The sequence below is a fragment of the Eptatretus burgeri genome, chromosome 8 (genome assembly GCF_056783735.1).
Source record: "Eptatretus burgeri isolate ZD-2024b chromosome 8, Ebu_testis_v1, whole genome shotgun sequence".
Lineage (NCBI taxonomy): Eukaryota > Metazoa > Chordata > Myxini > Myxiniformes > Myxinidae > Eptatretus > Eptatretus burgeri.
This window is the reverse complement of record NC_140968.1, coordinates 105,953,454-105,978,806: the sequence shown is the minus strand read 5'-3', so window position 1 is coordinate 105,978,806 and position 25,353 is coordinate 105,953,454. Positions and strand designations below refer to the sequence as shown.

General features: G+C 43.8%; 1 protein-coding gene across 1 annotated transcript in view; it reads right to left on the bottom strand.

The window, feature by feature from the left end:
• Positions 1–25,353, bottom strand: part of LOC147022487 (unconventional myosin-X-like) — a 304,547-nt gene that overhangs the window by 238,917 nt on the left and 40,277 nt on the right. The window contains exons 12-16 of the mRNA XM_085893432.1: positions 22,010–22,110; positions 16,408–16,474; positions 15,598–15,690; positions 10,532–10,600; positions 2,665–2,747 (exon numbers count right to left, since the gene is read on the bottom strand). Of these exons, the coding sequence (XP_085749558.1) occupies positions 2,665–2,747; positions 10,532–10,600; positions 15,598–15,690; positions 16,408–16,474; positions 22,010–22,110 (413 nt within the window). The remainder of the gene's footprint in view (positions 1–2,664; positions 2,748–10,531; positions 10,601–15,597; positions 15,691–16,407; positions 16,475–22,009; positions 22,111–25,353) is intronic.

Genomic DNA, 25,353 nt, shown 5'->3' with positions numbered 1-25,353 from the left:
ATGCGTGTTCAGTTAAGGCTGTTCAAGAAAGAAGCTCAGTTGGGACACACAACTGCTGAGAAGGAGAAAGAGAAAGACAGAGACAGACACAGAGAGGGGAGGGAGAGAGAGAGGAAGAGGGGAGAGAGAGAGAGGAAGAGGGGAGAGAGAGAGAGGAAGAGGGGAGAGAGAGAGGGGGGAAGAGACAGAGAGGAAATGAGGAAGAGGAGAGAGATGGGCAGGAGAGAGAGAGAAGGGAGGAGGAGAGAAAGAGAGGAGAGAAGAGAGAGGAAGAGGAGAGAGAGTGGAAGAGGAGAGAAAGAGAGGGGAGAGAGAGAGAGAGAGAGAGAGAGAGAGAGAGAGAGAGAGAGAGAGAGAGAGAGAGAGAGAGAGAGAGAGAGAGAGAGAGAGAGAGAGGAGAGGGGGAGAGAGGGGGAGGCGAGAAAGAGAGAGGGAGAGAGAGCGGAGAGAGAGAGAGCGGAGAGAGAGAGAGAGAGGGGACAGAGAGAGGAGAGAGGGGGAGAGGGGGAGAGAGAGAGGAGAGAGAGGGGAGAGAGGGGGAGAGAGGGGGAGAGAGAGGGGAGAGAGGGGGAGAGAGGGGGAGAGAGAGGGAGAGAGGGGGAGAGAGGGGGAGAGAGGGGGAGAGAGGGGGAGAGAGGGGGAGAGAGGGGAGAGAGAGGGAGAGAGAGGGGAGAGAGAGACGAGAGAGGGGAGAGAGAGACGAAGATGAAGATATTATATATATATATATATATATATATATATATATATATATATATATATATATATATATATATATATATATATATATATATATATATATATATATATAGCCGTTTGGAGGAACAGCACAAGGAAGTGTCACGGTCAACATTTCAACCCAAAAGAAAAGAGGGCTTTAAGGAAGCCACAGTTACAGAGCTTGAGGGATTTTATGGCGGTTTCCACCACACCGCTGCCAATAACTGTGTCCAGACTCCTGCACCGCTTGCCTCCGGGTTTGAAAGCCACCTCTCGTCATTGTTTTTTTGTATTCCTTGTACTGTGTTCTTGACGAGTGAGTGAACGAGCCTGAAGATAAAGATTCTTAAGAAATCTGTGTCACTTGGGATCACGTTGTGGGTAATTTGGGGGGATTTGGGTTGTTACTTGATTGTGTATTACTTATTGATGATTTGCTGTGGTTTTTATTTAATAACAACCCATGAACTGTGGTTACTCCTGCCTGTCCTCGATTTTTGCTGTACAAGTGGTTGAGTTTTCACAATCGGTACTCTTAAGGTGAATCATTTGGTAAATGTGATTAGCAATCAGTAAACAAATGTACGGTGCATCATCACCAGCCGCTCGGTTATACATCCAACTGGCGCATTGCGTGAGGAGGTAACCCTCAGTCGACTTTGTGCCCTTTATTGAGGTATCAGGACCTAAAGCCTGTAACCCTGGTTTGAGGTGTTGAACCCGGCTGGTGGCCTTGGCCAGTCGATAGCCCATGCGATTTGGTCATTGCTAAGCTGGTCGCCCAGGCGGCACGTGCTTCCATATTATGCGGGTCTCTAAGAAAGGATTGGTACAATTTTAAATATTTATTAATTAAAAAATGGAAAAAAATTTAAAAGACGTGACTCAAATTGGTAACAAATCTCAGGTGGCATCCATGTGAAAGGACTGCAGTTAGCCGTGGTGGAAAGACGGAAAGATTTAAAACAAAGACTGGAAGAACCCAGTAAGTCAACACGGCTAGGCATGGTGATCCACTCAACAACAGCACCTGAGCATAACCATTCTGGGAATTAATTTGTTCTGGGTCAAACATTCTTCACTATGAATCTATTGTTATGGATCTGGTTGAAGGGGTAAAATGGGGGAATAGATGAGAATAGTTATTTCATAGTACATGTCAGAGTAAGTGTGATGCAATTCCTGCACATTATAAAACGTGTCGAGAACGTGTTTCAAAAGATCTCGTCTCCCCCGCCCCAATGTCCCGCCTCTCTCCCTTGTACAACTTTCCCCGTTATCATCTGCCTTTGTGTGGAATTTCTTCTCCAGTTCACAGCCAATCGGCATGGTCTATGAGCACGATTGTGTGATCAGCGTGAGTCCATGAGACACGCCGGGAACATGCCCATAAATGGACGTCTGTTGGGCTCAAGGCCATCTGACAGTGTGTGGTTTGGAATTTTCCTGGCTTTCCGCATCAATGGTTTGTTGTTGTTGGACTCTGCCTGCTATTTCGTGCTTCCTGGTTCTGTGGTGCACGGTGGTTTATGGTTCTGTGGTGCAGGGTACAAGTCACGGTTCATTGGAGAGATGGTGCACTTCTAATGTAGCTGGGGCAAGCAAGGCGCAATGAGGACCACCTCTGCACCAGTCCGTGTGCACCCAAACAATTACCTACAACACGTGCGCAAGCATTGTCGTGTGGAGCAAGTTTCTCTTGGGCCAACTTCGGCGGCAGATTCACTGCAGTAATATGTTCTGAAATGCCGATTCGTGCCAATTTAACCAGGCGGAAGTGGGGATGTTTTCATCCCATTCTCACTGTGTGACTTGGCCATCATTCAAGACATGCAGCCGTTACACTAAAATTCAACGTTCATTACTCCATTTCCTTCAAAAAATCAATAAAGGGAGGAATTGTTTGGGTGGAATTTCACATTCTCACTCAACTCCAAAACCTACCTGCTTTGTTGTAGAAGATCGATGAAGTCATTCTGATACGAGTCTCGGTTGTTCTCCAAGAACCCAGTGATGTTATATAGAACCTGAAGGTACAATGGACATCTTGATCAAACAAAAGATCCTGCACTTCACCGAAACATTCTCTATAATCAAGTGCCGGATATCATGGACCCATTATAATTATCCGAGTCAGACAGAACATCAGGTTCATAGTTCAAGAATGGTTCACTTTATCAACCAGAGATGCTTACAGCATTGGAATTAGTATTTACTGGAGTGAAGAAAGTAAATAAACAGCAAGTGCAAACGTGTCTTTCAGAGAATGAAATAAAGCAATTTATTTTATTTATTGTAAACTCATTGTTTATCACGACTTCCCCCTTGTCCCACTCCCTCTCAGCTTCCCCTCATCCCACTCCCTCTCATCTTCCCTCTTGTACCACCCCCCCACACTCAGCTTCCCCTCGTCCAGCCCCTCTCAGCTTCCCCCTCATCCCACTCTCTCTCAGCTTCCCTCTTGTACCAACCCCCATCCCCTCAGCTTCCCCCTTATCCCACCCCATTTCAGCTTCCCCAACGTCTCGCCCCTCTCAGCTTCTCCCTCGTCCCACTCAATCTCAGCTTCCCCCTCATCCCACTCCTTCTCAGCTTCCTCCTCATCCCACCCCCTTTCAGCTTCACCCTCATCCCACCCCCTTTCGGCTTCCCCCTCATCCCACGCCCTTTCAGCTTCACCCTTATCCTGCCACTTCTTGGATTCCCCACCCCCATGCCCCAAAAGGTTTCTCCCCCACCCCTCGATTTCCCTCACCCCGTCCCGCACCCTTCCAGCCATGCACCACCCAACTGCTGCACCCCAGGGCTTTGCCCCTGCCCCACCCGATCACAGCCCCATCCCTGCACAACAATAGCCCCACTCCATCCAATCCCCACATCACAGCTCCACACCACCTAAGCTTTGCCCAAGCCACGCCCCCCCCCCCTCCGCTTCATCCCAGCCCTGCATTCCCCAGCTTCACTCCAGATGCAGAGATGCCAACTTTTGGAAATCAGAATTAGGGAGGATTTGCAACCGACACCAAATAATGTGCGCGAAGCGCACATCTCGAGCGCGGAGCGCTCGACCCTTGCGCCGGGGTCCAGGGCCCGCCTTAGGGCCCTGGAAGCTCTGGGGTTCTAGACGCTCTCTCGTGCCCTCTGAGCCCTATTTTGGAGCATTTAACATGTTAAGAATTCCCACTTTTTGAACAAAAAAAGGGGAAAATTGTGCACTTTTTAATGTTACATGTATGTTAATATTAGTAAGTTAGGGGACAATCAAAGATTAACAAAAAGCACAAAAGAAGCAATATTTTTCTTACCTTACTGGCTGGTACTACTGCTGCTTGCTTTTTCCATGGCAGCTTTGCTGAGTGACAGCTGTGTGGCTCTTTTAGCCCTTCTGATTATGTCTTTGCTGTATTCTCTCTGGTAGCAAGGGGTGTTATGAGCTAGTTTTTCAATTAAGAGAGCTTCCAGGGTTTTGACACTCAAATTGGGACGAAATTCAGTATGATTCTTCCGTACAAGACTGAGTGCCCGCTCACATGATGCGTTCGAATGAGGAATGACCAAGATTCCCTTCATCACTTTGCTCAAATTAGGATACTTCTTGGCACCAGTGCAGGGATCTGTGAGCTGTGAAATCCGATGCCACTGCTCATCCACTCTCACTGTCTCAGTAGCAATTGTAGCTATGGAGGCGTCTGCCTGGTAGTGAGCGAATTCACTCTCAAGACTGTCGATGTCACTATCACCGCCACTGAACAGACAGGGGAATTTCTTGATGAAAAACTCCACACAGTCAAACCCCACTTCTTGGTGTAGCTTAACATCCAGCACCTGAGCATGCTTGGCTAATTCATCATCTCGCGGCCAGGTTTTGAAGATGTAATTGCAGGCTTTCACATAATATGAGCGAACTGCACTGAAGAAACCTTGGATGTCTGACTCACTCAGAGTGAAGGTGGATTTCTTGAGACTCCTTTGTTCCCTTATATACAGTTTGGCATCGTTCCCAATCATGAGGTCCTCATCATTCTTCTGATGATTTCTGTCAGAGAAGGGTACATTTACCAGAGCAACCGATGACACCGATGGTTTCAAAAACCGTACGAAGATATCTTTCAGAAGACCATTCAATTCTCCGTGCAGGAGATGAATACAGGGTTCGTCTCTTTGGAGCAGAAGATTCCCCTTCTCAAAAAGCTTGTTAGCATATCGAAGGAAGAAACAATAGAGTTTTGTTTGTGGAGACAAGAACATCCTGTTGACACGTTTTTCTCTAGATTCCTGCACAGTGTTTGAGGAAGATGCGCTTTTAGTTGTAGAACTCGTAGTACACTTAGCCGCAGGGCGATCACACTTGCGTTTACTGCCAGCAGAAGAGGTCAGACTCGTAGTACCAGATCCAACTTTACGTTTGAGGAGAGAGCTTGAGGTAGGTGCAGCCAAGGAAGAAGACCTCTGATTCGAAGGTTTTGCTGAGCTTCTATCAAGTGATTTGGCAAAAGCAGAACTTAACTTGGGTCCTTCTTTGCCTGTAGATGGGACTATCACAGTCTTTCTCGACTCTGAAGGGATCTGCTTTGTAGATGAACGTGATGAAGGGCCGGTGATGCTACCTGCTCTCAGCATTGGTTTTGGTGCTGTCCCTGCTGTCTTCTTCGCAGCAGATACTGCAGTGGTAGTGGTGAATGCTGCTCCACTAGTGCTTCATCCTGCAGTGCCAGTACTGGCAGTAGATACAGTGCCGTCCTTCTTGCTCGTTGTTAGAGTCTTGGCTACAGTTGGTTGCATTTTTCTTCGTACTTCTTCTTTGAAGAAGAGGCGACGTGGCTCCCACTGTTCAATCAGCCTGTCTAGGCACTGACCAAGGGACAGCCACCTTGTTGCGACATGCTTCAGAATCTTGTGTGTCGGGGCATCACAGAGTTCTTGCAATGCTTTCACTCCTTTGACGCGTTTACTACTTTTGTCCAAGTAGTAGTAAATATCGATGAGAAAGTCATCTAATTCAATGGGTAAGGCCTGAGCCGCCTTCTTGGCCGTATTGTGCATCATATGGCAAGGGCATCCCATGATGTAGCACTCTGGATTTTGTTTGTGGATATAAGCAGCGACTCCTTTGTGCTTGCCCACCATGACAGAGGCATTATCAGCACAAAAGGAAACACAATTTCCCCACGGAATTTTCCTGTCACTGAACTCATGATCAAGCAGTTTGAAAATGTTTTCTCCAGTGGAATCTTGTTTGCACGCAGGCAAACTTAGCAAACCTTGCTTCACAATCCCAGCACTGTTGTCATAGTACGAAATCAGGACAGGATATAGCTGGGCCTCACCACTGTCATTGCTACCGTCTGTAGCTAGGCTAAATGGAGCTAGTCTAGCAATATCGGCAATAGATGAAGCAGTAACATTTGACAACTCACCAATTATTGCTGAAGTTTTTGTTCTTGCACATCCATACTTTGAAGCAACTTTTGAATCTGGAAACATCTTTTGAAATAGAGGTCCAGCATGATCTGAGACTGATATGGGCAAGTTATGTTCCACAATAAATCCACTAAAGAGAAGTTCCGCTCGGGTAACATCCTCTTCCTCGCTTGTCCCTTGTTTGGTGAAATAATTCAGAAGTGTACCGGTACTCGTGCTCGAAGATCTCTCCTTTGCAATGTCTGTGTGCCGTTTGCTTCCAACGTACTTCCGAATATCATCGCGACCTCCGTGCTCAACTGAAATATCAACGCTGCATACTGTACAATACGCATGATGAATTCCTCTTTCAGACTTTCGAATACACGGGTATTGGAGACTGTATTCGGTCTTGTACTTCTGAGACCATTTCTTGGTCTTCGTAAGCTTCTTTTCTGCCATTTCGTAATCAACATCGAGGGCTTGAAGCATCGGTAACTTCGAAGTCGATGTTCCACAGCTGCAGCGCGACTCGTAGAACTCTAGCGGCTGTTAAACACCGCACGGTGGTCGCGACCGCCGGGCTGGTACGGGGCCCAGCTGCATGCAGTGAGCGTATCGCATGCATATACACTGTGCATACATACCGCAAGCACTGTATTGCACACATACCGCATGCACTAAATCTCAGTGCATGATCGCATAAGCGAGATCCAGACCCAATGTTTCGCTGCTCCTCATTTGAATTTGCAATTTTTTACGTACAATTTGGTAGCAGCAAACGTTATGGAGTTACCACATGCTATACGTAGCAGACGATGCTTTTCATTCAATTCTCATACTAGTACATTCTGATTAGTGAACAGTGCAAAAATATCAAAATTTCGGGAGGATAAGGATAGTGATCGTAAGGGCGGGAGTTTGGGTGAATTTTCGGAAGGCTCCCGATGAAATCGGGAGGGTTGGCATCTGTGCAGATGCACATCTCCTAGCCCGACAACCACCAGGGCCGCACTCGCCCTCAACCACCACCTCCCTAGCTTTGCCCCGACACCGCACACCAAACCGCACACCCAACAGCATCCCCCAATCCTGCAACCCCCTCACTCCCACCCCAGCTTCACCTCAAGCCCACTCCCTCCCCGATTCACCCCAGGCCCTTTCCTTGCTCTTTTCCATGTTCTTGCACCCTACCAGCAGCATCTCCTCCCTTTTCCCTCCCCCCATCTCAAACATCCAAGACTTTCACTCCAACCTGAAAAATCTCTCAATACAAGCCATTGCCGATAAACCAGACATCATCTGTTTAAAATAATCCTTCCTCCCACAGGACATCCTTGTCACCTTGGTGTCTCTCCCTGGCTATTGTCTACTCTGGTTTAACTGACCTGAAACCTGTCCTGGTGGTGGAGTCGCAATGTCCCTCAAGAACTCCATTTCTCACTCTCTGTGTACTGCTCTTACACCTCCAAAACCTCAGGAGTGCCTCAGACTACAACGTCCCCTCATTCCCACCTCATGTTTTTCTATGTTTTGTTCCGTCCTGCAAACAGTGATGACTCAATCTACATCTCTCTCAGACAACATGGACAAACATCTAACCACTCATCCCAACTCCCACTTCCTGTAATGTAGTCACTTGAATTGTCACCATGCTAATTGGCTGGGTGTTGGTACCTCTCTCACCATCCATGGCACTTCAGCAAAGGAATTATATGACTCCATGGGACTGACTCAATCTGTGAACTTTCCAACACAGATTTGTGTCATTGGCAAATGCTCCCTTCTGGACTTGGTGATGACAAACTTCCCTGCCAATCTCTCATGCTTTTCCTCTGCTCCAAATGATTAATGCGATCATGTGCTTGTGAAGGTCAACATCTCTCTGGCCATTCTCAGAGAGCAGCCTCAGTGCTGGTGAGTCTGGAATTTCATTCAGGCAGATTGGCAGTGACTGCAAGCGACCATCACACTTCAGGAATGGTCTCCCATATCTACTGCCCCTCATATTAATTCAGCCTGGGAACTCTTCCACAGAAACCTGCTCTGTGTTTCGTCTGTGTCTGTGTCTGTGTCTGTGTCTCTCATAGATTAATCCCATCTCATCTTCAATTATCTTACCCATCCTCCAACACACGGTACGTACACTGAATCCAGTGGTGAGGCAGTGGACTTGAAACAACTTGCATTCTCTTCCTAGAAGGCAAGCCCAACCGAAAGCAATCTCAATGCATTCCACAATGTCTGCAACAAGTGTGTGTCTACCATCGGGAGAGCCAGAAAACAACATCTTTCCAACCTCAAGATTGACCTTTCAAACTTGTCTCCCTCCTCTAAACCCTGGTGGCACATTGTTAAGTCTGTATCTGGTGTATGCTCCCCCTCCATCCCTTCATTCTCTTCAAATGGCACCACAGCAGACTCCGTTCGTGAGAAGGCCGAATGCCTCAATTCTGTGTTTGCTTCCAAAACCTGTATCACCAACCCCTCGCTCTCTGTACCCGCCCTTCCCAGTCGCACTCAACTGCTCCTGAATTTGGTGTCTTTTGCATCTGAGATGGTGGAGAAGTTTCTGGCATCCCTCAACTTTGACTCTGCTACTGGGCCGGACGGCATCAGCTCACGTGTCCTAAAAACCTGCTCTGCTGCTCTTGCACTTCCTCTCTCTGCTCTTTTCACCCTGTCATTTACCATAGGTCATCTTCAATCAGCTTAGAAATTAGCCAACATCACTGCATTGCATAAAAAAGGTGCAAAAACGGATCCTCTTAACTTCCGATCAATCAGCTTACTTCTAATTGTCAGCAAGGTCATGGAATGAATCATTGTATTTGACAAAAAAAAAAACAACATTCCTTTTCTCCACTGACCTCATCTCAGATCAATTCGGATTCAGACCAAGTCACTCTACATTGGCAATGCTGCTTTTGCTTCTACTCTCCTAACAATGGATGGAGGGCCTCAATGTCAGACATGAGATCAGAGACATGAAACATATCTCGAGGCGTCGATACAGTCTGACGTCCTGCACTGCTCGCAAAACTCTCTGTCCATGGCATCCAAGGCCAACTCCACACATAGACGACTGACTTCCTCTCATCTTGGAGCCAACGTGTGGCTGTTAACAGATTCTTTTCATCTCCTCACCCTGTCAAGATTGGAGTGCCCTAAGGCAGTGTTCTGGGCCCAGTGCTTTTCCTAATCTTCATCAACAATCTATCTGACTTTCTAGAAAATCCTCTTTATCCATTTTCTGATGACTCCACCTTCTGCCGTGTCATCCCTCATCCTTCAGTTAGGTGGACAGCAGCCCCTTCCCTCTCTTCAGACATTGAAACCTTCAGAAAACTACAAGCTGGTCAAACACCTGGAATATGTCTCAATCCTGATAAATCTCACACTCTTACGATCTCTCTCTGAAAGGACCATGCCGTAAACACTCCTGTCTACTTTCTCAACAATCCTCTCAAATAATTTTAGTCATTCAAACTCCTGGGCATCACTGCCAGCGTCACATCAATGATATTTCTTGGTTAAGCTACATTTCCAAGCTGGCCTCCAAAGCCAGTCGCTGACTCGGCATCCTCCGTCGTGCAAAGTCCTTCCTTGGAGCACCTGAATTCTTAGCCACCTATAAGGCTCTCGTCTGTAGCTTGACGGAATACTGCTCTCCCCTCTGGGCTGACTCCCCTACTTGATGCCATGGAAAGCAAGGCTTTCAAGATCATTAGAATATCCTGTGTTGAGGCAGTCTCGGGGCCCATGACTTTGCCATTTCCGACAGGTATGTTGTCTCTGTCTTCTTCCACCTCCTTTCAGGTATTGCATCCTTTGCACTCTCAAGGCTCCCTCGCCCCTCCCCCAACCTCCAGGTATCTGCAGGGCATTTGTGGTCTACGAGCAACCCCCTTCTTGTTAAACTCCCAAAATCCAGGATCACAGCTCACTTCCACTCATTTGTTCCACTTTTTCCCACTTGTGGAAACAACTTCCATTCTCTCTTCAATCTCATTCTGCCCTCCAGGTCTTCAAGACAGCTGGTCACCACCATCTCAGATCATCCCCCATTCCAAACCATGATCTTTTCTACACCCGTTAAACCACCCCCAACCACCAAAAAGAAAAACGTCTTTTTTTTTTTGCTTTTGTACTTATATTATCCACCCACTGCGTTCTTCCCTTTCCCTCAACGGTACCCACGCATCACTTGCTCCTCGACCTTACCATTTGTCCCTTTTCTTTCTGCCGTTCATTTTGTTATGTTACTTCCTGATCCGTTCTGTATTCTTGCTCTTCCACGAGCCTCGACTCTGTGTTCCAAAAAAATAACAACAGCAGAACAGATTGATTGTGATATATTATCGATGTTCAGATATTGGTTTAATGTTGCGTGTTTCAGTGTTGCGTGTACTTCGCCTGCGTAGTGTCGGATTCCAAACTGATGATTGAGAACACGGGGTCGGATGTAACACGCGTTCACCTGTGGGTTCAAAAGGTAAATGTGTTGACAAGGCACACAAGCACATGTATTAATATGATGTCGTATTGTTAAAAATATTACAACGATGGCCATTATAGAAACAACACAAGACAACACTGTATGGACATAACTTTGAGGTTGTGGGTCCATTGATGTTGAGTAATTATACTGATGTGGACCTGCGACCAGGGTTGTGGATCCATCGTTTGGAGAGGATCTGGGCCGAAAGGATCGAAACCTCAACGATAAACGGTGACCAGCTGACGATCCGAACAGTTGGGAAATCAGTAAATTACTTACAAGTTGAGGTTATAACTTCAAATAAAAAAACTTTTGTAAGTACTAACCAGAACATAATATATCCGTGTTTGTGTGTGTGTTTTTATATGTGTTTGTATGTAGATGTATGTATGTGCATGGATGTGTGTGTGTGTGTGTGTGTGTGTGTGTGTGTGTGTGTGTGTGTGTGTGTGTGTGTGTGTGTGTGTGTGTGTGTGTGTGTGTGTGTGTGTGTGTGTGTGTGTGTGTGTGTGTGTGTGTGTGTGTGTGTGTGTGTGTGTGTGTGTGTGTGTGTGTGTGTGTGCCCAGCTTCCTTCTCGGGACTGCAGTGCAGTAATTGGTCTTAATTTTGAAGTGTAAAGAATAAAGAAATAATAAAGATCATTAAATGTCATTGAAGAAGTCATTAAATAAATAAATAAGTCATTGAAGGTTTATTCTGGGTGGGAATAAATATGTGACATTTATATCTCATGTAAAAAGAGCATTTTAAAAGAAAATAAGAATATTAACATATCACGTGAAACTCGTCTCAGGAGATTAGATCAGTGACCGAAGTTTCAAAAAGAATGCCTTTCAAATGTCAACCATTTTCATGTATTCCTTTAAATGCATGGACAACTCTGTTTTGCATCATCTTCTTCAACATTTCAAGTGGAAAACAAGCCATTTCCGGTTCAAGTTGCAGCATGACCTTGAATGTTCCTTGGTATCTGGTAGACTGTCGAGTTGAGGTACCTCCACAAGACGAAATCAGGCACAGTTAGATCAGGGCTTCTGACTGGCCATGGAACGTGGAACGTCTCCGGACCGTGCCACGTGGAACGTCTCCGGACCATGCCACGTGGAACGTCTCCGGACCGTGCCACGTGGAACGTCTCCGGACCGTGCCACGTGGAACGTCTCCGGACCGTGCCACGTGGAACGTCTCCGGACCGTGCCACGTGGAACGTCTCCGGACCGTGCCACGTGGAACGTCTCCGGACCGTGCCACGTGGAACGTCTCCGGACCGTGCCACGTGGAACTTCTCCGGACCGTGCCACGTGGAACGTCTCCAGACCATGCCACGTGGAACATCTCCGGACCATGGAACGTGGAATGTCTCCAGACCGTGGCACATGGAAAGTCTCCGGACCATGGCAGGTGGAACGTCTGCAGACCGTGGAACGTCTCCAGATGGTGGCACGTGGAATGTCTCCAGACCGTGGCACGTGGAATGTCTCCAGACCGTGGCACGTGGAATGTCTTCAGACCGTAGAACGTCTCCAGACCGTAGCACGTGGAACGTCTCCAGACCGTGGCATGAGGAACGTCTCCAGACCGTGGCACGTGGAACGTCTCCAGACCGTGGCACGTGGAACGTCTCCAGACCATGGCACGTCTCCAGACCGTAGTGCGTGGAACGTCTCCAGACCGCGGCACATGGAACGTCTCCAGACTGCGACCGTGGAATGTCTCCAGAACGCGGCCATGGAACGTCTCCAGACAGCGGCCATGGAACGTCTCCAGACCGCGGCCATTGAACGTCTCCAGATCGCGGCTGTGAAACGTCTCCAGATCGCGGCCATGGAACGTCTCCAGATCGCGGCTGTGAAACGTCTCCAGACCGCGGCCATTGAACGTCTCCAGATCGCGGCTGTGAAACGTCTCCAGATCGCGGCTGTGAAACGTCTCCAGATCGCGGCTGTGAAACGTCTCCAGATCGCGGCTGTGAAACGTCTCCAGATCGCGGCTGTGAAACGTCTCCAAACCGAGAATTGAGACCATGTGGGAACAGGCCCTTCAGGAGTGGCATTGATGCACGCACAGTACATGGGCAGTTGCCCCATCATGTTGGAACCAGGTTTGACCATCAAGGCCCATGTCTGTTCATTTTGGAGGAATAAAATTGCTTATCAATTCTCGATATCGCTCAGCTGTCAATAGCAGTTGTCCCACTGGCATCGGAAAAGAAAGAATATGGCCCCATGATTCCGGCCCAATAAATGCCACAGCAAACCGACACGTTCACTGTGTAAGGTCAGGTCAGGTCAGGTATGGGAGCATGCGCAGCACGTCTGTGACTATGCTGAACAGCTTCATGGCCAAAGCGATGTTTAAGGGTCGTTGATGGAACTGTTCAGGATTTTATTCTGTACAAAATCAGATGTTTTGCTCTTTAACATGACGTGAGAGCTGGAAATGAGCTTCATCTGCCACGATTCGTCTCTCAGTAAACCTGTCATCCTCCTCGCAGCCTGGTCTAAGGGGATGTTCTCTATATTTCCAATGTCTGTAACAGTTTTATTGTCAAATGTCGTGGACTATGCTGAACAGCTACATGGACAAGGCAATATTGTTGAGCATACGGACGCTTCAGGGTCATCCTGGAGCAGGTGAGGCTCATGCACTTGCAGTTTCCCTAAACATTTTGGCAGATGAGAGTGCTGCATTCCTGGAAGGACGTTTTCTAACATTGTAAATTATTTTTAAGGCTCTTGGAGCCAGAATTATTGAACCAGACTTGAAGTAAAGTTCAAGGATCCTGCTCTTTCTACATTTGTCCACTTCTGCGTGGAAGTAGATCTTACGGGAGTCCTTTACACTCTGCAAAATATATTTTTAATTAACATTGCTTTCGATTCTACTCGAACTTGAATGTGTCAGTTATTTCTTGGCTAACCCTGAATGAAAGTAACTCCTCGGCCTGACATCTGATCACATTCACTTTTGGATATTTATTTTGAGTTAATCGAACCATCCTTGTGCTCGTGGGATAGGTCAGAGGAAGCGCTTTCACCTTTGTGAAATCTTGCCCCGGTTCAATGCTCAACGTCACAATAAAATGTCACCCGGGTGTTTTGAACGGATGGAAATGCATCCTCGAGTTGATTTTCCATAGGATGGAACACCAAGCCAAATGTTAAAGATCTCACGATGAGTGAACATTAAAAATCCCATATTGTGTCCTGATCCATTGTATGTTCCAGCTCTTCCATGAGCCTCGACTTTGTATCCCCCCCAAAAAAAAAGTGTTTGGAAAAGAGAAGGACATTACATGCTGGCAATTTCATTCCATTCCAACATTGTGCCCTTTTCCATCGGGCACTTCTCCACAAACTCAGAGATGATGCAACCAGCAGTGAGTGTCATTAATACATTTGCAATTATTTCTGCTCGACCACACCATCTGCATGCTGTCTGTATCTTGGTCTTGTATGTACCATCCACACCTTTCTGCATTGATGTCTGCGAGTTGTGTCAAACGGGCTCCAGCGAGGTGTGCGCATTTGTCCGAATCCACATTTCAAGGTTAAATGTTCCTGTGGAATGCAATCTTCCTTATATGATGTTCACGTGAAGCATCCTTCCTTGTGACAAGAGGTGCTGCTAGTTTTGCTCCAGGCTAGGTTTCAGGGCATGTAGTGCCCATTCGCAATGAGGTTTGTATATTCTCTGAATGTTATTCAAGTATGTGCAGTGCCACGAGTGGCACAGATCTAATTCCTCATACCTCGGACTGCAAGAATCATGGATAGGAAACGAGAAATGTACACTTGTGTCTAAATGTTGCATTTTTAGCAGACAAGGGAAATCACATGCTTTGCAATACCGTGTTCATAGTGACCTGAGCATGCACTCGGTTACCAAAGATAGTTCTAATTAATCATCGAAATGCATTCAAGTTTCACCTTCTTCCCTCTACATTAATAAAACAAGAAGAAAAAAAAACGACATAAAATGCCATCGTCTCCGTTGTTTAAGTAATTTTGCTGTGCAGAGTTAAAAGGCTAGCCCACATTGACGTACAACTAAAGTGACGGCATTCTATCAGTCGGCCATCTTTGATCAGATCACAAAATAAAGTGATAATAAAATAATTAAAAAACCGTACATGATGTATGCCATCGTGTACGGTGGTTGTACCAAGTTTGAACAAAATCGGAACTTGTATGTCTGAGAAATGGTTGGGGACGCATTTAAGTAACAAAATGGCCACCAGTAGGCCATCTTTGATCTGATCTCAAAAACAAATGATGTGAGTATGTAAGTCATCATTTGTTATCTGTATTCCATGGTTGAACAAGATCGTTAAATGCATGTCTGAGAAATGGTTGAGGACGTGTTCGATACCAGATTTGGCTTTTTTTTCCAACTAGAGTAGCCGCCAGTCTACCAGTCGGCCATCTTTGATCAGATCGCAAAACAAAGTGAAGTGCATGTGTGTGCCATCATGTACTGTGCTTGTGCCAAGTTTGACCGAAATCAAAACTTGTATGTCTGAGAAATGGTTGGGGGGACACATTGAAACAACAAAATGGCTGCCAGTCGGCCATCTTTGATCGCATCGTGAAACAAAATGATGTGCACATGTGTACCGTCATGTCTTGCTTTGTGCCATGTATGAATAAAATCGGTCCATACACGTCCGAGATCTGATTGTGGACGCACGCACGCACACACACACACACACACACACACACACGGACACGAAAACCGAGACCAAATCTATGAGCCCCCATTTCAGACCAAGTTCAATGGGGGCTAATAAGTTGTTCAGAGGAAAAAGATAAAGCAAGTAATAATCATCACAGTTTGAGAATCCCATCGCTTTGTCGACTTCACACGAAAAGAGAAATAACTCGTTTCAGACAAAATGTTTGTTGTAATGTCAGTCTCAGTAGACTCGGTGGATATAAAACAGCAGCTGGGGATGAATAGATCCATTTGCACTTACGCTGTGCTGCTTATGAAGCTTCTCCAGAAGGGTCTCATCTGTTCCCTTAGGAAACTGAGTTTCTTCATTAATCAGGGCCAGGATGCCCACTTGCTGTAAACACAAGCATAGCACAGGCATGTCAATGGCAACGTGTTAGGAAAGGGACACTTTTATAAGTTAGTCTCACGAAGCACCCGTCTGAAGTGCGCATCGGCAGCACGGCTTTTGAAAACACCTGTGGATGCGGGACGGGTAAATGGATGCATGTGGTGCCATTGGTGTTGGGAACCCAAAAATCGATTCCACACCTCACGTCCAAATACAAACTGGCGTTCCAGTGATAGGCAAGCCGGATGCATTGTGGAGTATCCTTTAGAGGTGAGGATAGGCCAACAATCCGAGTGCATATGAAAGGAAGCGCAACATGTCGTAAAGAACAGTTGGCCTTTATAAAACAGGACACTCCCATGGGGTTGGAGGTACACATGTCATCGCATGACATCAGAAGGAAACCGTTTGTGATGAATGTAGATGAGGAGCTTATCTTGTGTTTAAGCTTTCCTTACCTTTCATTTGGTATTGTCGGCAAACAAACTGTGCACGAAGAGCTTTAGGAAAATATGATGCCATTAATTATTTCAATGTTTAAAGTAGTTCAAATTAATAAACAGTGTATATGTATATTATATATCTATATATAAACATACATATACATGCATTATTCAGGAATTATGGGAAGTTCATAAAAGACATAAAAGTTGGACTAACTTTGTGATGGGACAAGGCTTAGTAAGACTGCGTGGCATCTCGCCGTTTCACCTCTGTTACCTTCTCGATGAGAGCCAGGCACTCGCTGTTATCAGTCCAAGATATTTCCTCCAACTCGATTCCTTCCCTGCAAACACCCATGTGTTCCTTTGTGAGTTGTTACTCAGATCTCCTTTCTGCATACATGAAGCCTGTTCATTATCAAATGGTGAACTTCCACATTCAACACATACCTGGTCAACGCGGTGAAACGTGTGGACATTGCGGATTCATGTTCGATACACACGGCGTTTGTGGGAGGTTTTTGTTACTTGTGAAAATCGAAGGTTTTTCAAGTATATTGGTTGGTTGCGTGTGTTATTGTGTCTGTCAATCACCTCCAGGCCACAATTTAAAACCGATCTTCACAAAACTTCATCAAATGATAGAGTTTGTCAAACGCAAGAAGCCTATGGATTTTGAAGTCAAAAAGGTCAAAAGGTCAACATCGGCCGAAGGTCAACAAATTTCGGTGAAATTTCTAAAATCCTCAATTTTCATCCCATTCACTTGAAATTTGAAGAGGATTTGCATAACAGGTCATTGGACCCAATGAACAAATGTTTAAAAAGATGCTTCGCACTACAAAACAAAAGAGTGTGTCCACTCACTTTGCATATTTGTGCAAAGAAGAGGAAGAATACAAACTCATCTGACGATCACAGATGTTGATGATGAGGATTCTGTCATGGGCCTTCGTGGCCCCGTCTCAGACTCTGCAACCTCCAATTGGAGAACTGAACACTGAACAGGCTCCTCCCACCTAGATCGGTGGGAGGTGATGACGCATCAGCAGAGAATGTCCAAATCGGAATTGACCTTGTTGATAGGTTTCTATTGGACTGTTGTTCTTCCTTATCTCATTCACTTTGTGTGAATTTCACCTGATGAGAGCACAACGAAAAGCTTTGTAGTTTACCTTTTTTGTCTGTTTTATGTCTATATTGAACAAGTATTTTGAGGTCAACATATGTCAAAAGGTCAACATAGGCCAGGTTTCTAAAATTGTCAATTTTCATCTGATCGACATGAAATATGAAGAGGATTTGCATATTTTAGTTGCTGAATTCAACCGCCAATTCTATTTGAGGTCAAATTTGTTTTTATGGACTTTGCAAGTATCGTGCGATGCACGACATCTTTCTTGTTTTTTTATTTGTTTTCAATCCCACATGACATGGAAACCCTTCACTCCATTAAATATTTCCATCACACTCGAGATTACTCAATTACATTGCAATAACCAACAGACATTTGTTGACAAAATGTTGATCCCAAAGTTTCCCTCTTCAATAGAACTGCCCGAGCGGTGGTGAATATACCAAAGAGTGCAGTCTTGTCTGACTCACACCTTGTGAGTGGACTAAATTTACATGCATCAAGGATATAATGATTTGGAATGTACGAACTATATGGGATATTATTAGCCGTCCTTACATCATGCACAGCTGCTTCAGAAGTTCCCATCGTGTGCTGCCTTTTTGGCTGCTGGTTGCATCATTGGTTAGGGGCATGGCTATGTCACTGATGCAGTACTCCTATTATCAGTATACTGGTGCTCATTTCGCCAACCTCGGAAGGTTGACAGGCTGAGTCAACCCCCCTGGTGTTAATTCAGTGGCAAACGGGACTCGAACTCAGGACCCTCGGATCCCAAGCCACCGCCCTAACTGCGAAGCCAACACCAGGCTACTTCAGAAGTTGATTGAGGGAAACAAAGTTAGCCAAATGAAGTCTTCATGTGAAATGGTTGATGGCGGTGAAGGTGAAACATCTATGATCCAAAAGTGAGCAACAACCACTCAGCTGGCTCTGATCGATGGCTTTAATCCATCGAGCTAACAGCACCATTTAAAATAGTTACTCAGAAACTGTTCGGCCTGCCAGAGGCAAATAGTGACATATTGTACTAGAACAGCGCTGAGAACTGCTGGTGGTAGAGTATAACCTGGCACGTGTCAGTGATGCGGAAATAGGATCCAGAAGGCATTTCAATGAGTTTTCCAGAAAGGGACTGAAATGGAAGTGGAAAGGGAAACAAGCCTGCATGCCAAGCGTGGACCAAATACATTTACACCGACTTCACCATACTTGTTATGTGCACCAAAAGGTGAAGTAAATGGTGCAGGTGCATTTCCCTCCAGGCTCTCTATAGCTTGTGTTTGATTGCTGACCCAACTATAGACAGTTATACTGTCCCTTACAAGCAGGGCATTGTCACCCATCTGACTGGTGGTGCACAGTATCGAGTGCATCACTAGTCAGATGGGTGGCTACAATCTGGCGTCTCGTCCACCAGCACTCACTGGTGGATGTAAAATATTTCACAGTATCTTTTGCAAGAGTATACACCATTGTGTGCGAAAATATTAAATTCCTGCTGTAATGGGGCATTGCATCATTGACAAAACGGTGACCTTTATTATCCTCATCAACCCTTCTTCACCCAACCCTCATACTGGTCGATTTCAATGTTTCCCTCCCTTATCTTTCTTCTTTTCCTGTTCGTTTATTCCTTTACTCATTGCACCCAACTATTCCCCCACTACCACTGTCAATTCAATGTTGTTCTTCCATGACCTTCACTTTGATAGGGAGAGAGAAAGAGAAAGAGAAAGAGAAAGAGAAAGAGAAAGAGAAAGAGAAAGAGAAAGAGAAAGAGAAAGAGAAAGAGAAAGAGAAAGAGAAAGAGAAAGAGAAAGAGAAAGAGAGAGAGAGAGAGAGAGATAGATAGATTTGGGGAGTTATCAGAGAGAATATGTTATGCCTTATGAACAAAACACACACACACATGAGAGAGAGAAAATCAGCTAAATGCTGATAGAGTTAATAAATTTGCAAATCAGGTTATTTTGGCTTTCTCCAACAACATCGATTCTTGGGGTGTTTTTTTTCCAATTCTCACTATTGGAGCACTACAAGTTGAGTGAACAGTTTGAAGAAGATTGCGGTCTCTTTCGATCTCCTTGCAACTACTTTGGTGCCATTTCAAGGTCGCTGGCCCATCATCACATGCATTGTTTAATTTATCGGTGTATCAGAGTTGACGTTTCAGCGATGCCGGGCTCGCTTCAGTGATATCAACAACATTTTTTCCTCACTTGAGGGACTTTTGATCATCAATAAATTGCGAGACAGACACGAGTTGAAGGTGTTACTCAACCAGGTGCAAGTGGTGTGTCCGAACTATATAATCCGCTCTGAAGTTGTCGAAGCGCGCTCCGTTCAGTCTTTGTTCCACGGCTGGGTTGGGCTCTTTGGTGGAGAACGGCACTGTGAGCTCTGGGAGTTCCAGTGTAATATAATGATCCATTTCAAGTTGTTTCTGTTAACGAGCAGCTGCAGTGCCTTTCCTGTTGAGTCACAACTGCACGGTACACATCCTGGTTTGCTGTATGGTGCAGTGTTCATCCAGTTCGCTTAAATCATTGGCAAGCTCGCACACTGCCAGTCGTGAAACTGCACATGAAGCACTACTTTGCACATGTTGTATCAGATTTTTTTTTTTGTTGGTCAGCCAAAATGAAATCCAGCTATTTTTGTTGCTCCATTTCGCCTTGTACATTTTCTTGACTCCCCATTACAAAAAAATAAAAAAAATACACTCATATTGAGTCATTTTTGTTTCATTTGAAATTTCCATAAATCTTCATCCTCTTGCATTTCTTTTGCCCACTCCAACATTTCTGAACTTCTTCATTTGCTTCTTTTTAAGCTCATTTTTGCTTATTTAAGTCACCAATAATGATTGTATATTGTTGATATAGGATTTCGATTTGGGTTTTATCAGGATTCTTATGCCACTCATACCAAGTCCAATTGTATCACATTTAGTATGATTCAGATATTCTTCTATGGTTGCCAGATCTTCACCCAAAAGGTTGTGTCCATTCTTCATGGATAAAAAAAAAAGTTTACTTTTGTTCTGCTCCTCATCAAAAAATTTGGTTCGGGAAGACAACCTGCTTTGCATGAAGCATTTCCAGAAACCCATTGCAGGAAATGACGTAGCAATTCACATTGAAAATAATGTAATTATAGTGAGCCATTGTTTCTGTTAAATCGATTATGCTGAATATTGTACATTTTAAAATCAGAACAACCAATCAACACAGAACTACAAACAAATGTGTGAACAATATGGGCTGGATGAATACATCCACAATCCAGGACGGACAAATCCGTCAACAATCGAGGACGGACAAATCCGTCAACAATAGGGGACGGACAAATCCGTCAACAATAGGGGACGGACAAATCCGTCAACAATGGGGGACGGACAAATCCATCAACAATAGGGGACGGACAAATCCGTCAACAATAGAGGACAGACAAATCCATCAACAATTTAGGATGGACAAATCCGTCAACAATAGAGGATAAACAAATGTGTGAAAAATAGATGACGGACAAATCCGTCAACAATACATGATGGACAAATCCATCAACAAAGTAGAAGACAAATGTGTCAACAATATAGAACAGAAAAATACGTCAATAATAGAGGACAGACAAATCTGTCACCAATAGAGGACAGACAAATCTGTCAACAATAATCGACAGACAAATCCATCAACAATATAGAAGACAAATGTGTCAACAATAGACGGACAGACATGTGTGAACAACAGAGAATGGACAAATGTGTCGACAATAGAGGACGGATAAATGTGTGAACAATAGAGGATGGACAAATGTGTGAACAATGGAAGATGGACAATTGCGCCAATAATAGAGGACAGACTCCTCAGAAGGTGCACAAGAGGTTCCTCAGAAGGTATTTTTGGTATTAAAAGAAAATAAATATTTAAAATGCTCCTTCGATATTGAACATTTCATTTAGATTTAGCAGATACTTCCTTTATCATACACATTTATATATTTCATGACATGTACCCATTAATGTGAAAATGACACCATCGTTCATTATAACTTTTGCAAAAAACAATACGATGCATGGAATGAACTATCAAATAGATCAATCTTTAGGAAAAAAATTTAAAAAATTTAAAAAAATTAAAAATGAAAAAAATTAAGCCTCCCGTCACTTCGCTCTTTCAGTTTAATCAAAAGACAGGATGTAGTACTTCACAAACATATTGCATGTCTATCTGTGAGTCTCCTTTTAAAACACATTGTTGCTGCTGTAGTCATGGCTGTGGTTGTTGTTGGTTGTGTCCTCCTTACGTGTCCGTCAGGCTGTATTCTAAAGAGTTTCATGGAATAATAAAAAAATAGTTCCGTTAGAGCCGCTACATTAAACTCCAAATCTTGCTTCTTCTTCCATCCCCAAAAGAGTCTTTTAAAGCAGGTATTTTTAAAATCACACTGACACGAATTTTTGTTCCAATGAAATTAATTACGTATTAGCTTTCCAACAACGCCATTATTATTATTTCCAACAACGCCATTATTATTATTATTCTACGACAACAGGAATGCTTTTAAGTAACGTGTGACAGACGCACGCACACACTCATGCGTTTTATTTCTCCTTTTAGTTATCGAACATTAATCGATTAAATTAATTATTCTACTTTTCCACTTAAAGGCACATCATTTCCTCTCTGTGCGACATTCAGCAATCATCCCAAGCACCAACTTTAGTAACATAATAGCACACCTGTGGCACTCCTGCTGCTCCAGTAGGAAGATGTGTTTGTTGAAGTACTCCTGTAATTTTTCATTTGCATAATTGATATTGAATTGCTCAAATCTGTTTATCTGAGAAAAATAAGAAATCAATGAAAATTCAGTCTTGCATGATCAACAATCCAAATAAGAGGACAATTATTATTACTACGGAAATCATAATGGGTTAATAAATTAAACTGGAAAAATAAACAATACCAGAGAAAAATGAGGTTGGAACAATCTACTCAGAGGTGATGAAGAGGCTTGAGGTGATGGGGAATATGTTGAGGAATAAACAATACTGGGTTACGGTTTATGCATTTCGGCAAAAAATAGGAAAACGATCCAAGTACAAGTCGGGTGACGGACATCAACTCTCAGACGAGCTACAAATTGTCACCCTGGAATTTTGCAGACAGAGCGACGTCTCATGTGCAACATCCAACAGGGTGTTCTGCCTGCCGGTACTAGTTGCTGGTGGATGATGAAGATCCCTCGGTGTCTTCCGTGAAATGAGTTACAATTGTGACTTATTGCCAGCATCCTGAACAAATTACAATAATTCTATCACTTTCAGTCGAACGTCAGGCCGAGCCAAGTAGATTGTGAAAGTCTTTGGCCAAAAACGTTCCCCAGCCAACTGCATCAGGTGGGAATAATTGCGGCTGTTAAAGTAGTATAGTAGTAGTAAGTGGTAGGAGACTTGTATGATGAGGGATTTCGTAAATGTAGTGGTGATCACAGAAAAATAGATATCTGTGATCACAAAGCAATCGCCAAGGGTAGGCCTCTCCCAACCCTGCCAGGCTTACCTGTGGTGATCACCCACGACTTCCCCTTGGCTCGCAATCTAATGATGGCAAAAAAAATTTGGACTACCATATGACCTTGACCTACAACATTTAGGGATAGAGTGTAAATAAAGAAAATGTGTCCCCATCTATACTCTATTGAGAAAACTCAACCTCATCAAAATCGGAGGGGAATTATTCAAGTTATAATCAAAAAAGTGTTTTTTATTAATTGGGTCACAATCTGAAAGAAGTAGGTCAAGGACATGAAACAAATATCAGGTGCACAACTTCAGTGCAAGTACACTATTATGATGCAAGAACATATTAGAAGGCCAAGCAGTCTGAGATTCCGCATTGGCAAAATTGAGCAATGAAAAAAAAAAACTTTTCTTTTTCAGACCGCCATTTGACCTGACCTTTAACCCACAGGGTAATGTAAATTAAACATAAATGCGCCTCACTCGAGGCTACTTCAAGAGGGCAATTTCGTTCTGATCGGACATACCTGAGTCGAGTTATGATGAAAAGTGTTAAAACGTCTAAAATTGGGTCATAACCTTAAAATGAGGTCAAGTTCAAAAAAACATGTCAACCCTGCAAAAATTGTTCCCATTAATGACGAAAAATTTAATTCCGAGAGTCCCAGCCAGATCCAAGATCCAGTTCAGATGCTGGCAGAAAAAAAGGGATAAAAACCTAAATTGTGGTTAAGTACTTATGTAGGTCTAAGACCTTGACTTTTAACTCAGAGGAGGGGTATGATGTAAATTAAGTTTAAATGCGGCTTGCTCAAGGTTATCGAGAGGGAAATTCTGTTCTGATTGGAAAAACCTTGGTTGAGTTATGTTAAAAACTGTTAAAAAGTCCAGAACTAGGTCATGACCTTTAAAGTTAGGTCAAGGTCAAATAAAATGTCAACCCCGCATTCTTTCTAATCACATTATTGTTGCAAAACTTCATTCCAAAAGTCCCAGCCGGATCCGAGTTACAGCTCAGACATCGGGAGTGTTGGGTTTGCAGGAAGAAGAAGAAGAATATTTATGGCTCCGGTGACGATGTCGCCAGTGGCATATGATGTTTTTGGGTTGTCCGTCCGTCCGTACGTACGTACATCCATACAAATTTTCTGTTTTCTCTGATTGATAAATATTTTTGACCATAAGTGTGACGAATCATGCAGAATTTTTAATGACAATTATGACATCATAGGTCACGTGGGGGTGGCAGCCATGTTGGAAAAACAGAAAAACTTTGGACCTCTGTATCTCCTAAACCGCAGCATGGAAAACTTGAAACTTGGCATCCAGCAACGACTCTGCATGAGGAACTAATGTGATTCGACTATGACTTCATCGGCGAAGTGGTTTCCTGGTCAAAATTTGACAGGAAGAGTGCTGCATTTGATCAGTATGAAAATTTGTGAGGTTCATCCATGGATAGATTGGTTGACAGAAAAAATTTTTTATGACATCATCAGTCATGTGGTTAGGCTGTTTATAAAAAAAAGGAAAAATATTCTCTAGAACTGCTTTAAAGATAGAAATGAAACTGCATATAAATCAACGAGCCATTGTGAATAAAATTTGATAACGATGTCGTCGAAGGTCACATGGTCTGGCAGCCATATTGAATTTACCCAAAAACCTGCAAAATCTTCTCCAGACTGGCTGGACAGATTGAGGGGAAATTTAACAGACCTATCCAACATGCCTTGATGATACTAAGGTGACAAAGAATAATAATTGATAACTCACATGGTTTGGCAGCCATTGTAGATCGAAGAAAAATATTAAATAATGTTTTCTCTGGAACCACTTATCCGATCGAAGCAAAATTTTTCAATTATCATCCACCACTATAGATGCATAAATTTAGGAAATGATGACATCATAGGTCATGTGGTGTGGCAGCTATATTGGATAGAAAAATGAACCTTATCTAATCAAAATGAAACTTCACACACGTGATCCACAACCAAATCATGGGCAGAGTCCAAATTTTCAATGCCATAGGTCATTTGGATTGGCAGTCATGTTAGTTTGAAAACTGGAAAATAAAAAAACCTTTTTCTCCAAAACCGCTTAACAGATCAATGTGTAACATATAATATTGCTTTACATGGAGCAAGAGCAGTGGATCAGAACTGAAAAGTTTCACATCAATCACAACAGCAGTTTCTGAAATATTATTTTTAAATATTTTTATTGAAGCCAATGTATATGCCACACCACATGCCTGATGACATCATTTTAAAGTCAAGTGGATGCAGCAAGGGCAGTGACTCATAACTGCAAAGTCTAGTATTGATAGATTAAACGGTTTCAAAGAAATAAATGTTTAATTATTTCTGTAAAACCAATGTGGATGCCTCATCATGTGACTGATGAGGTCAATGTAAAATAAAATATTTGAAACAAAAGTAGTGGATCATCACTGCAACATCTCACATCAGAAGGTTAAGCAGTTTCAGAGAATGGCTTTTTTTTTTTAAATATGATCGACTCGGCATGGGGAATGTTGGTTGAAAATTTCAACATCA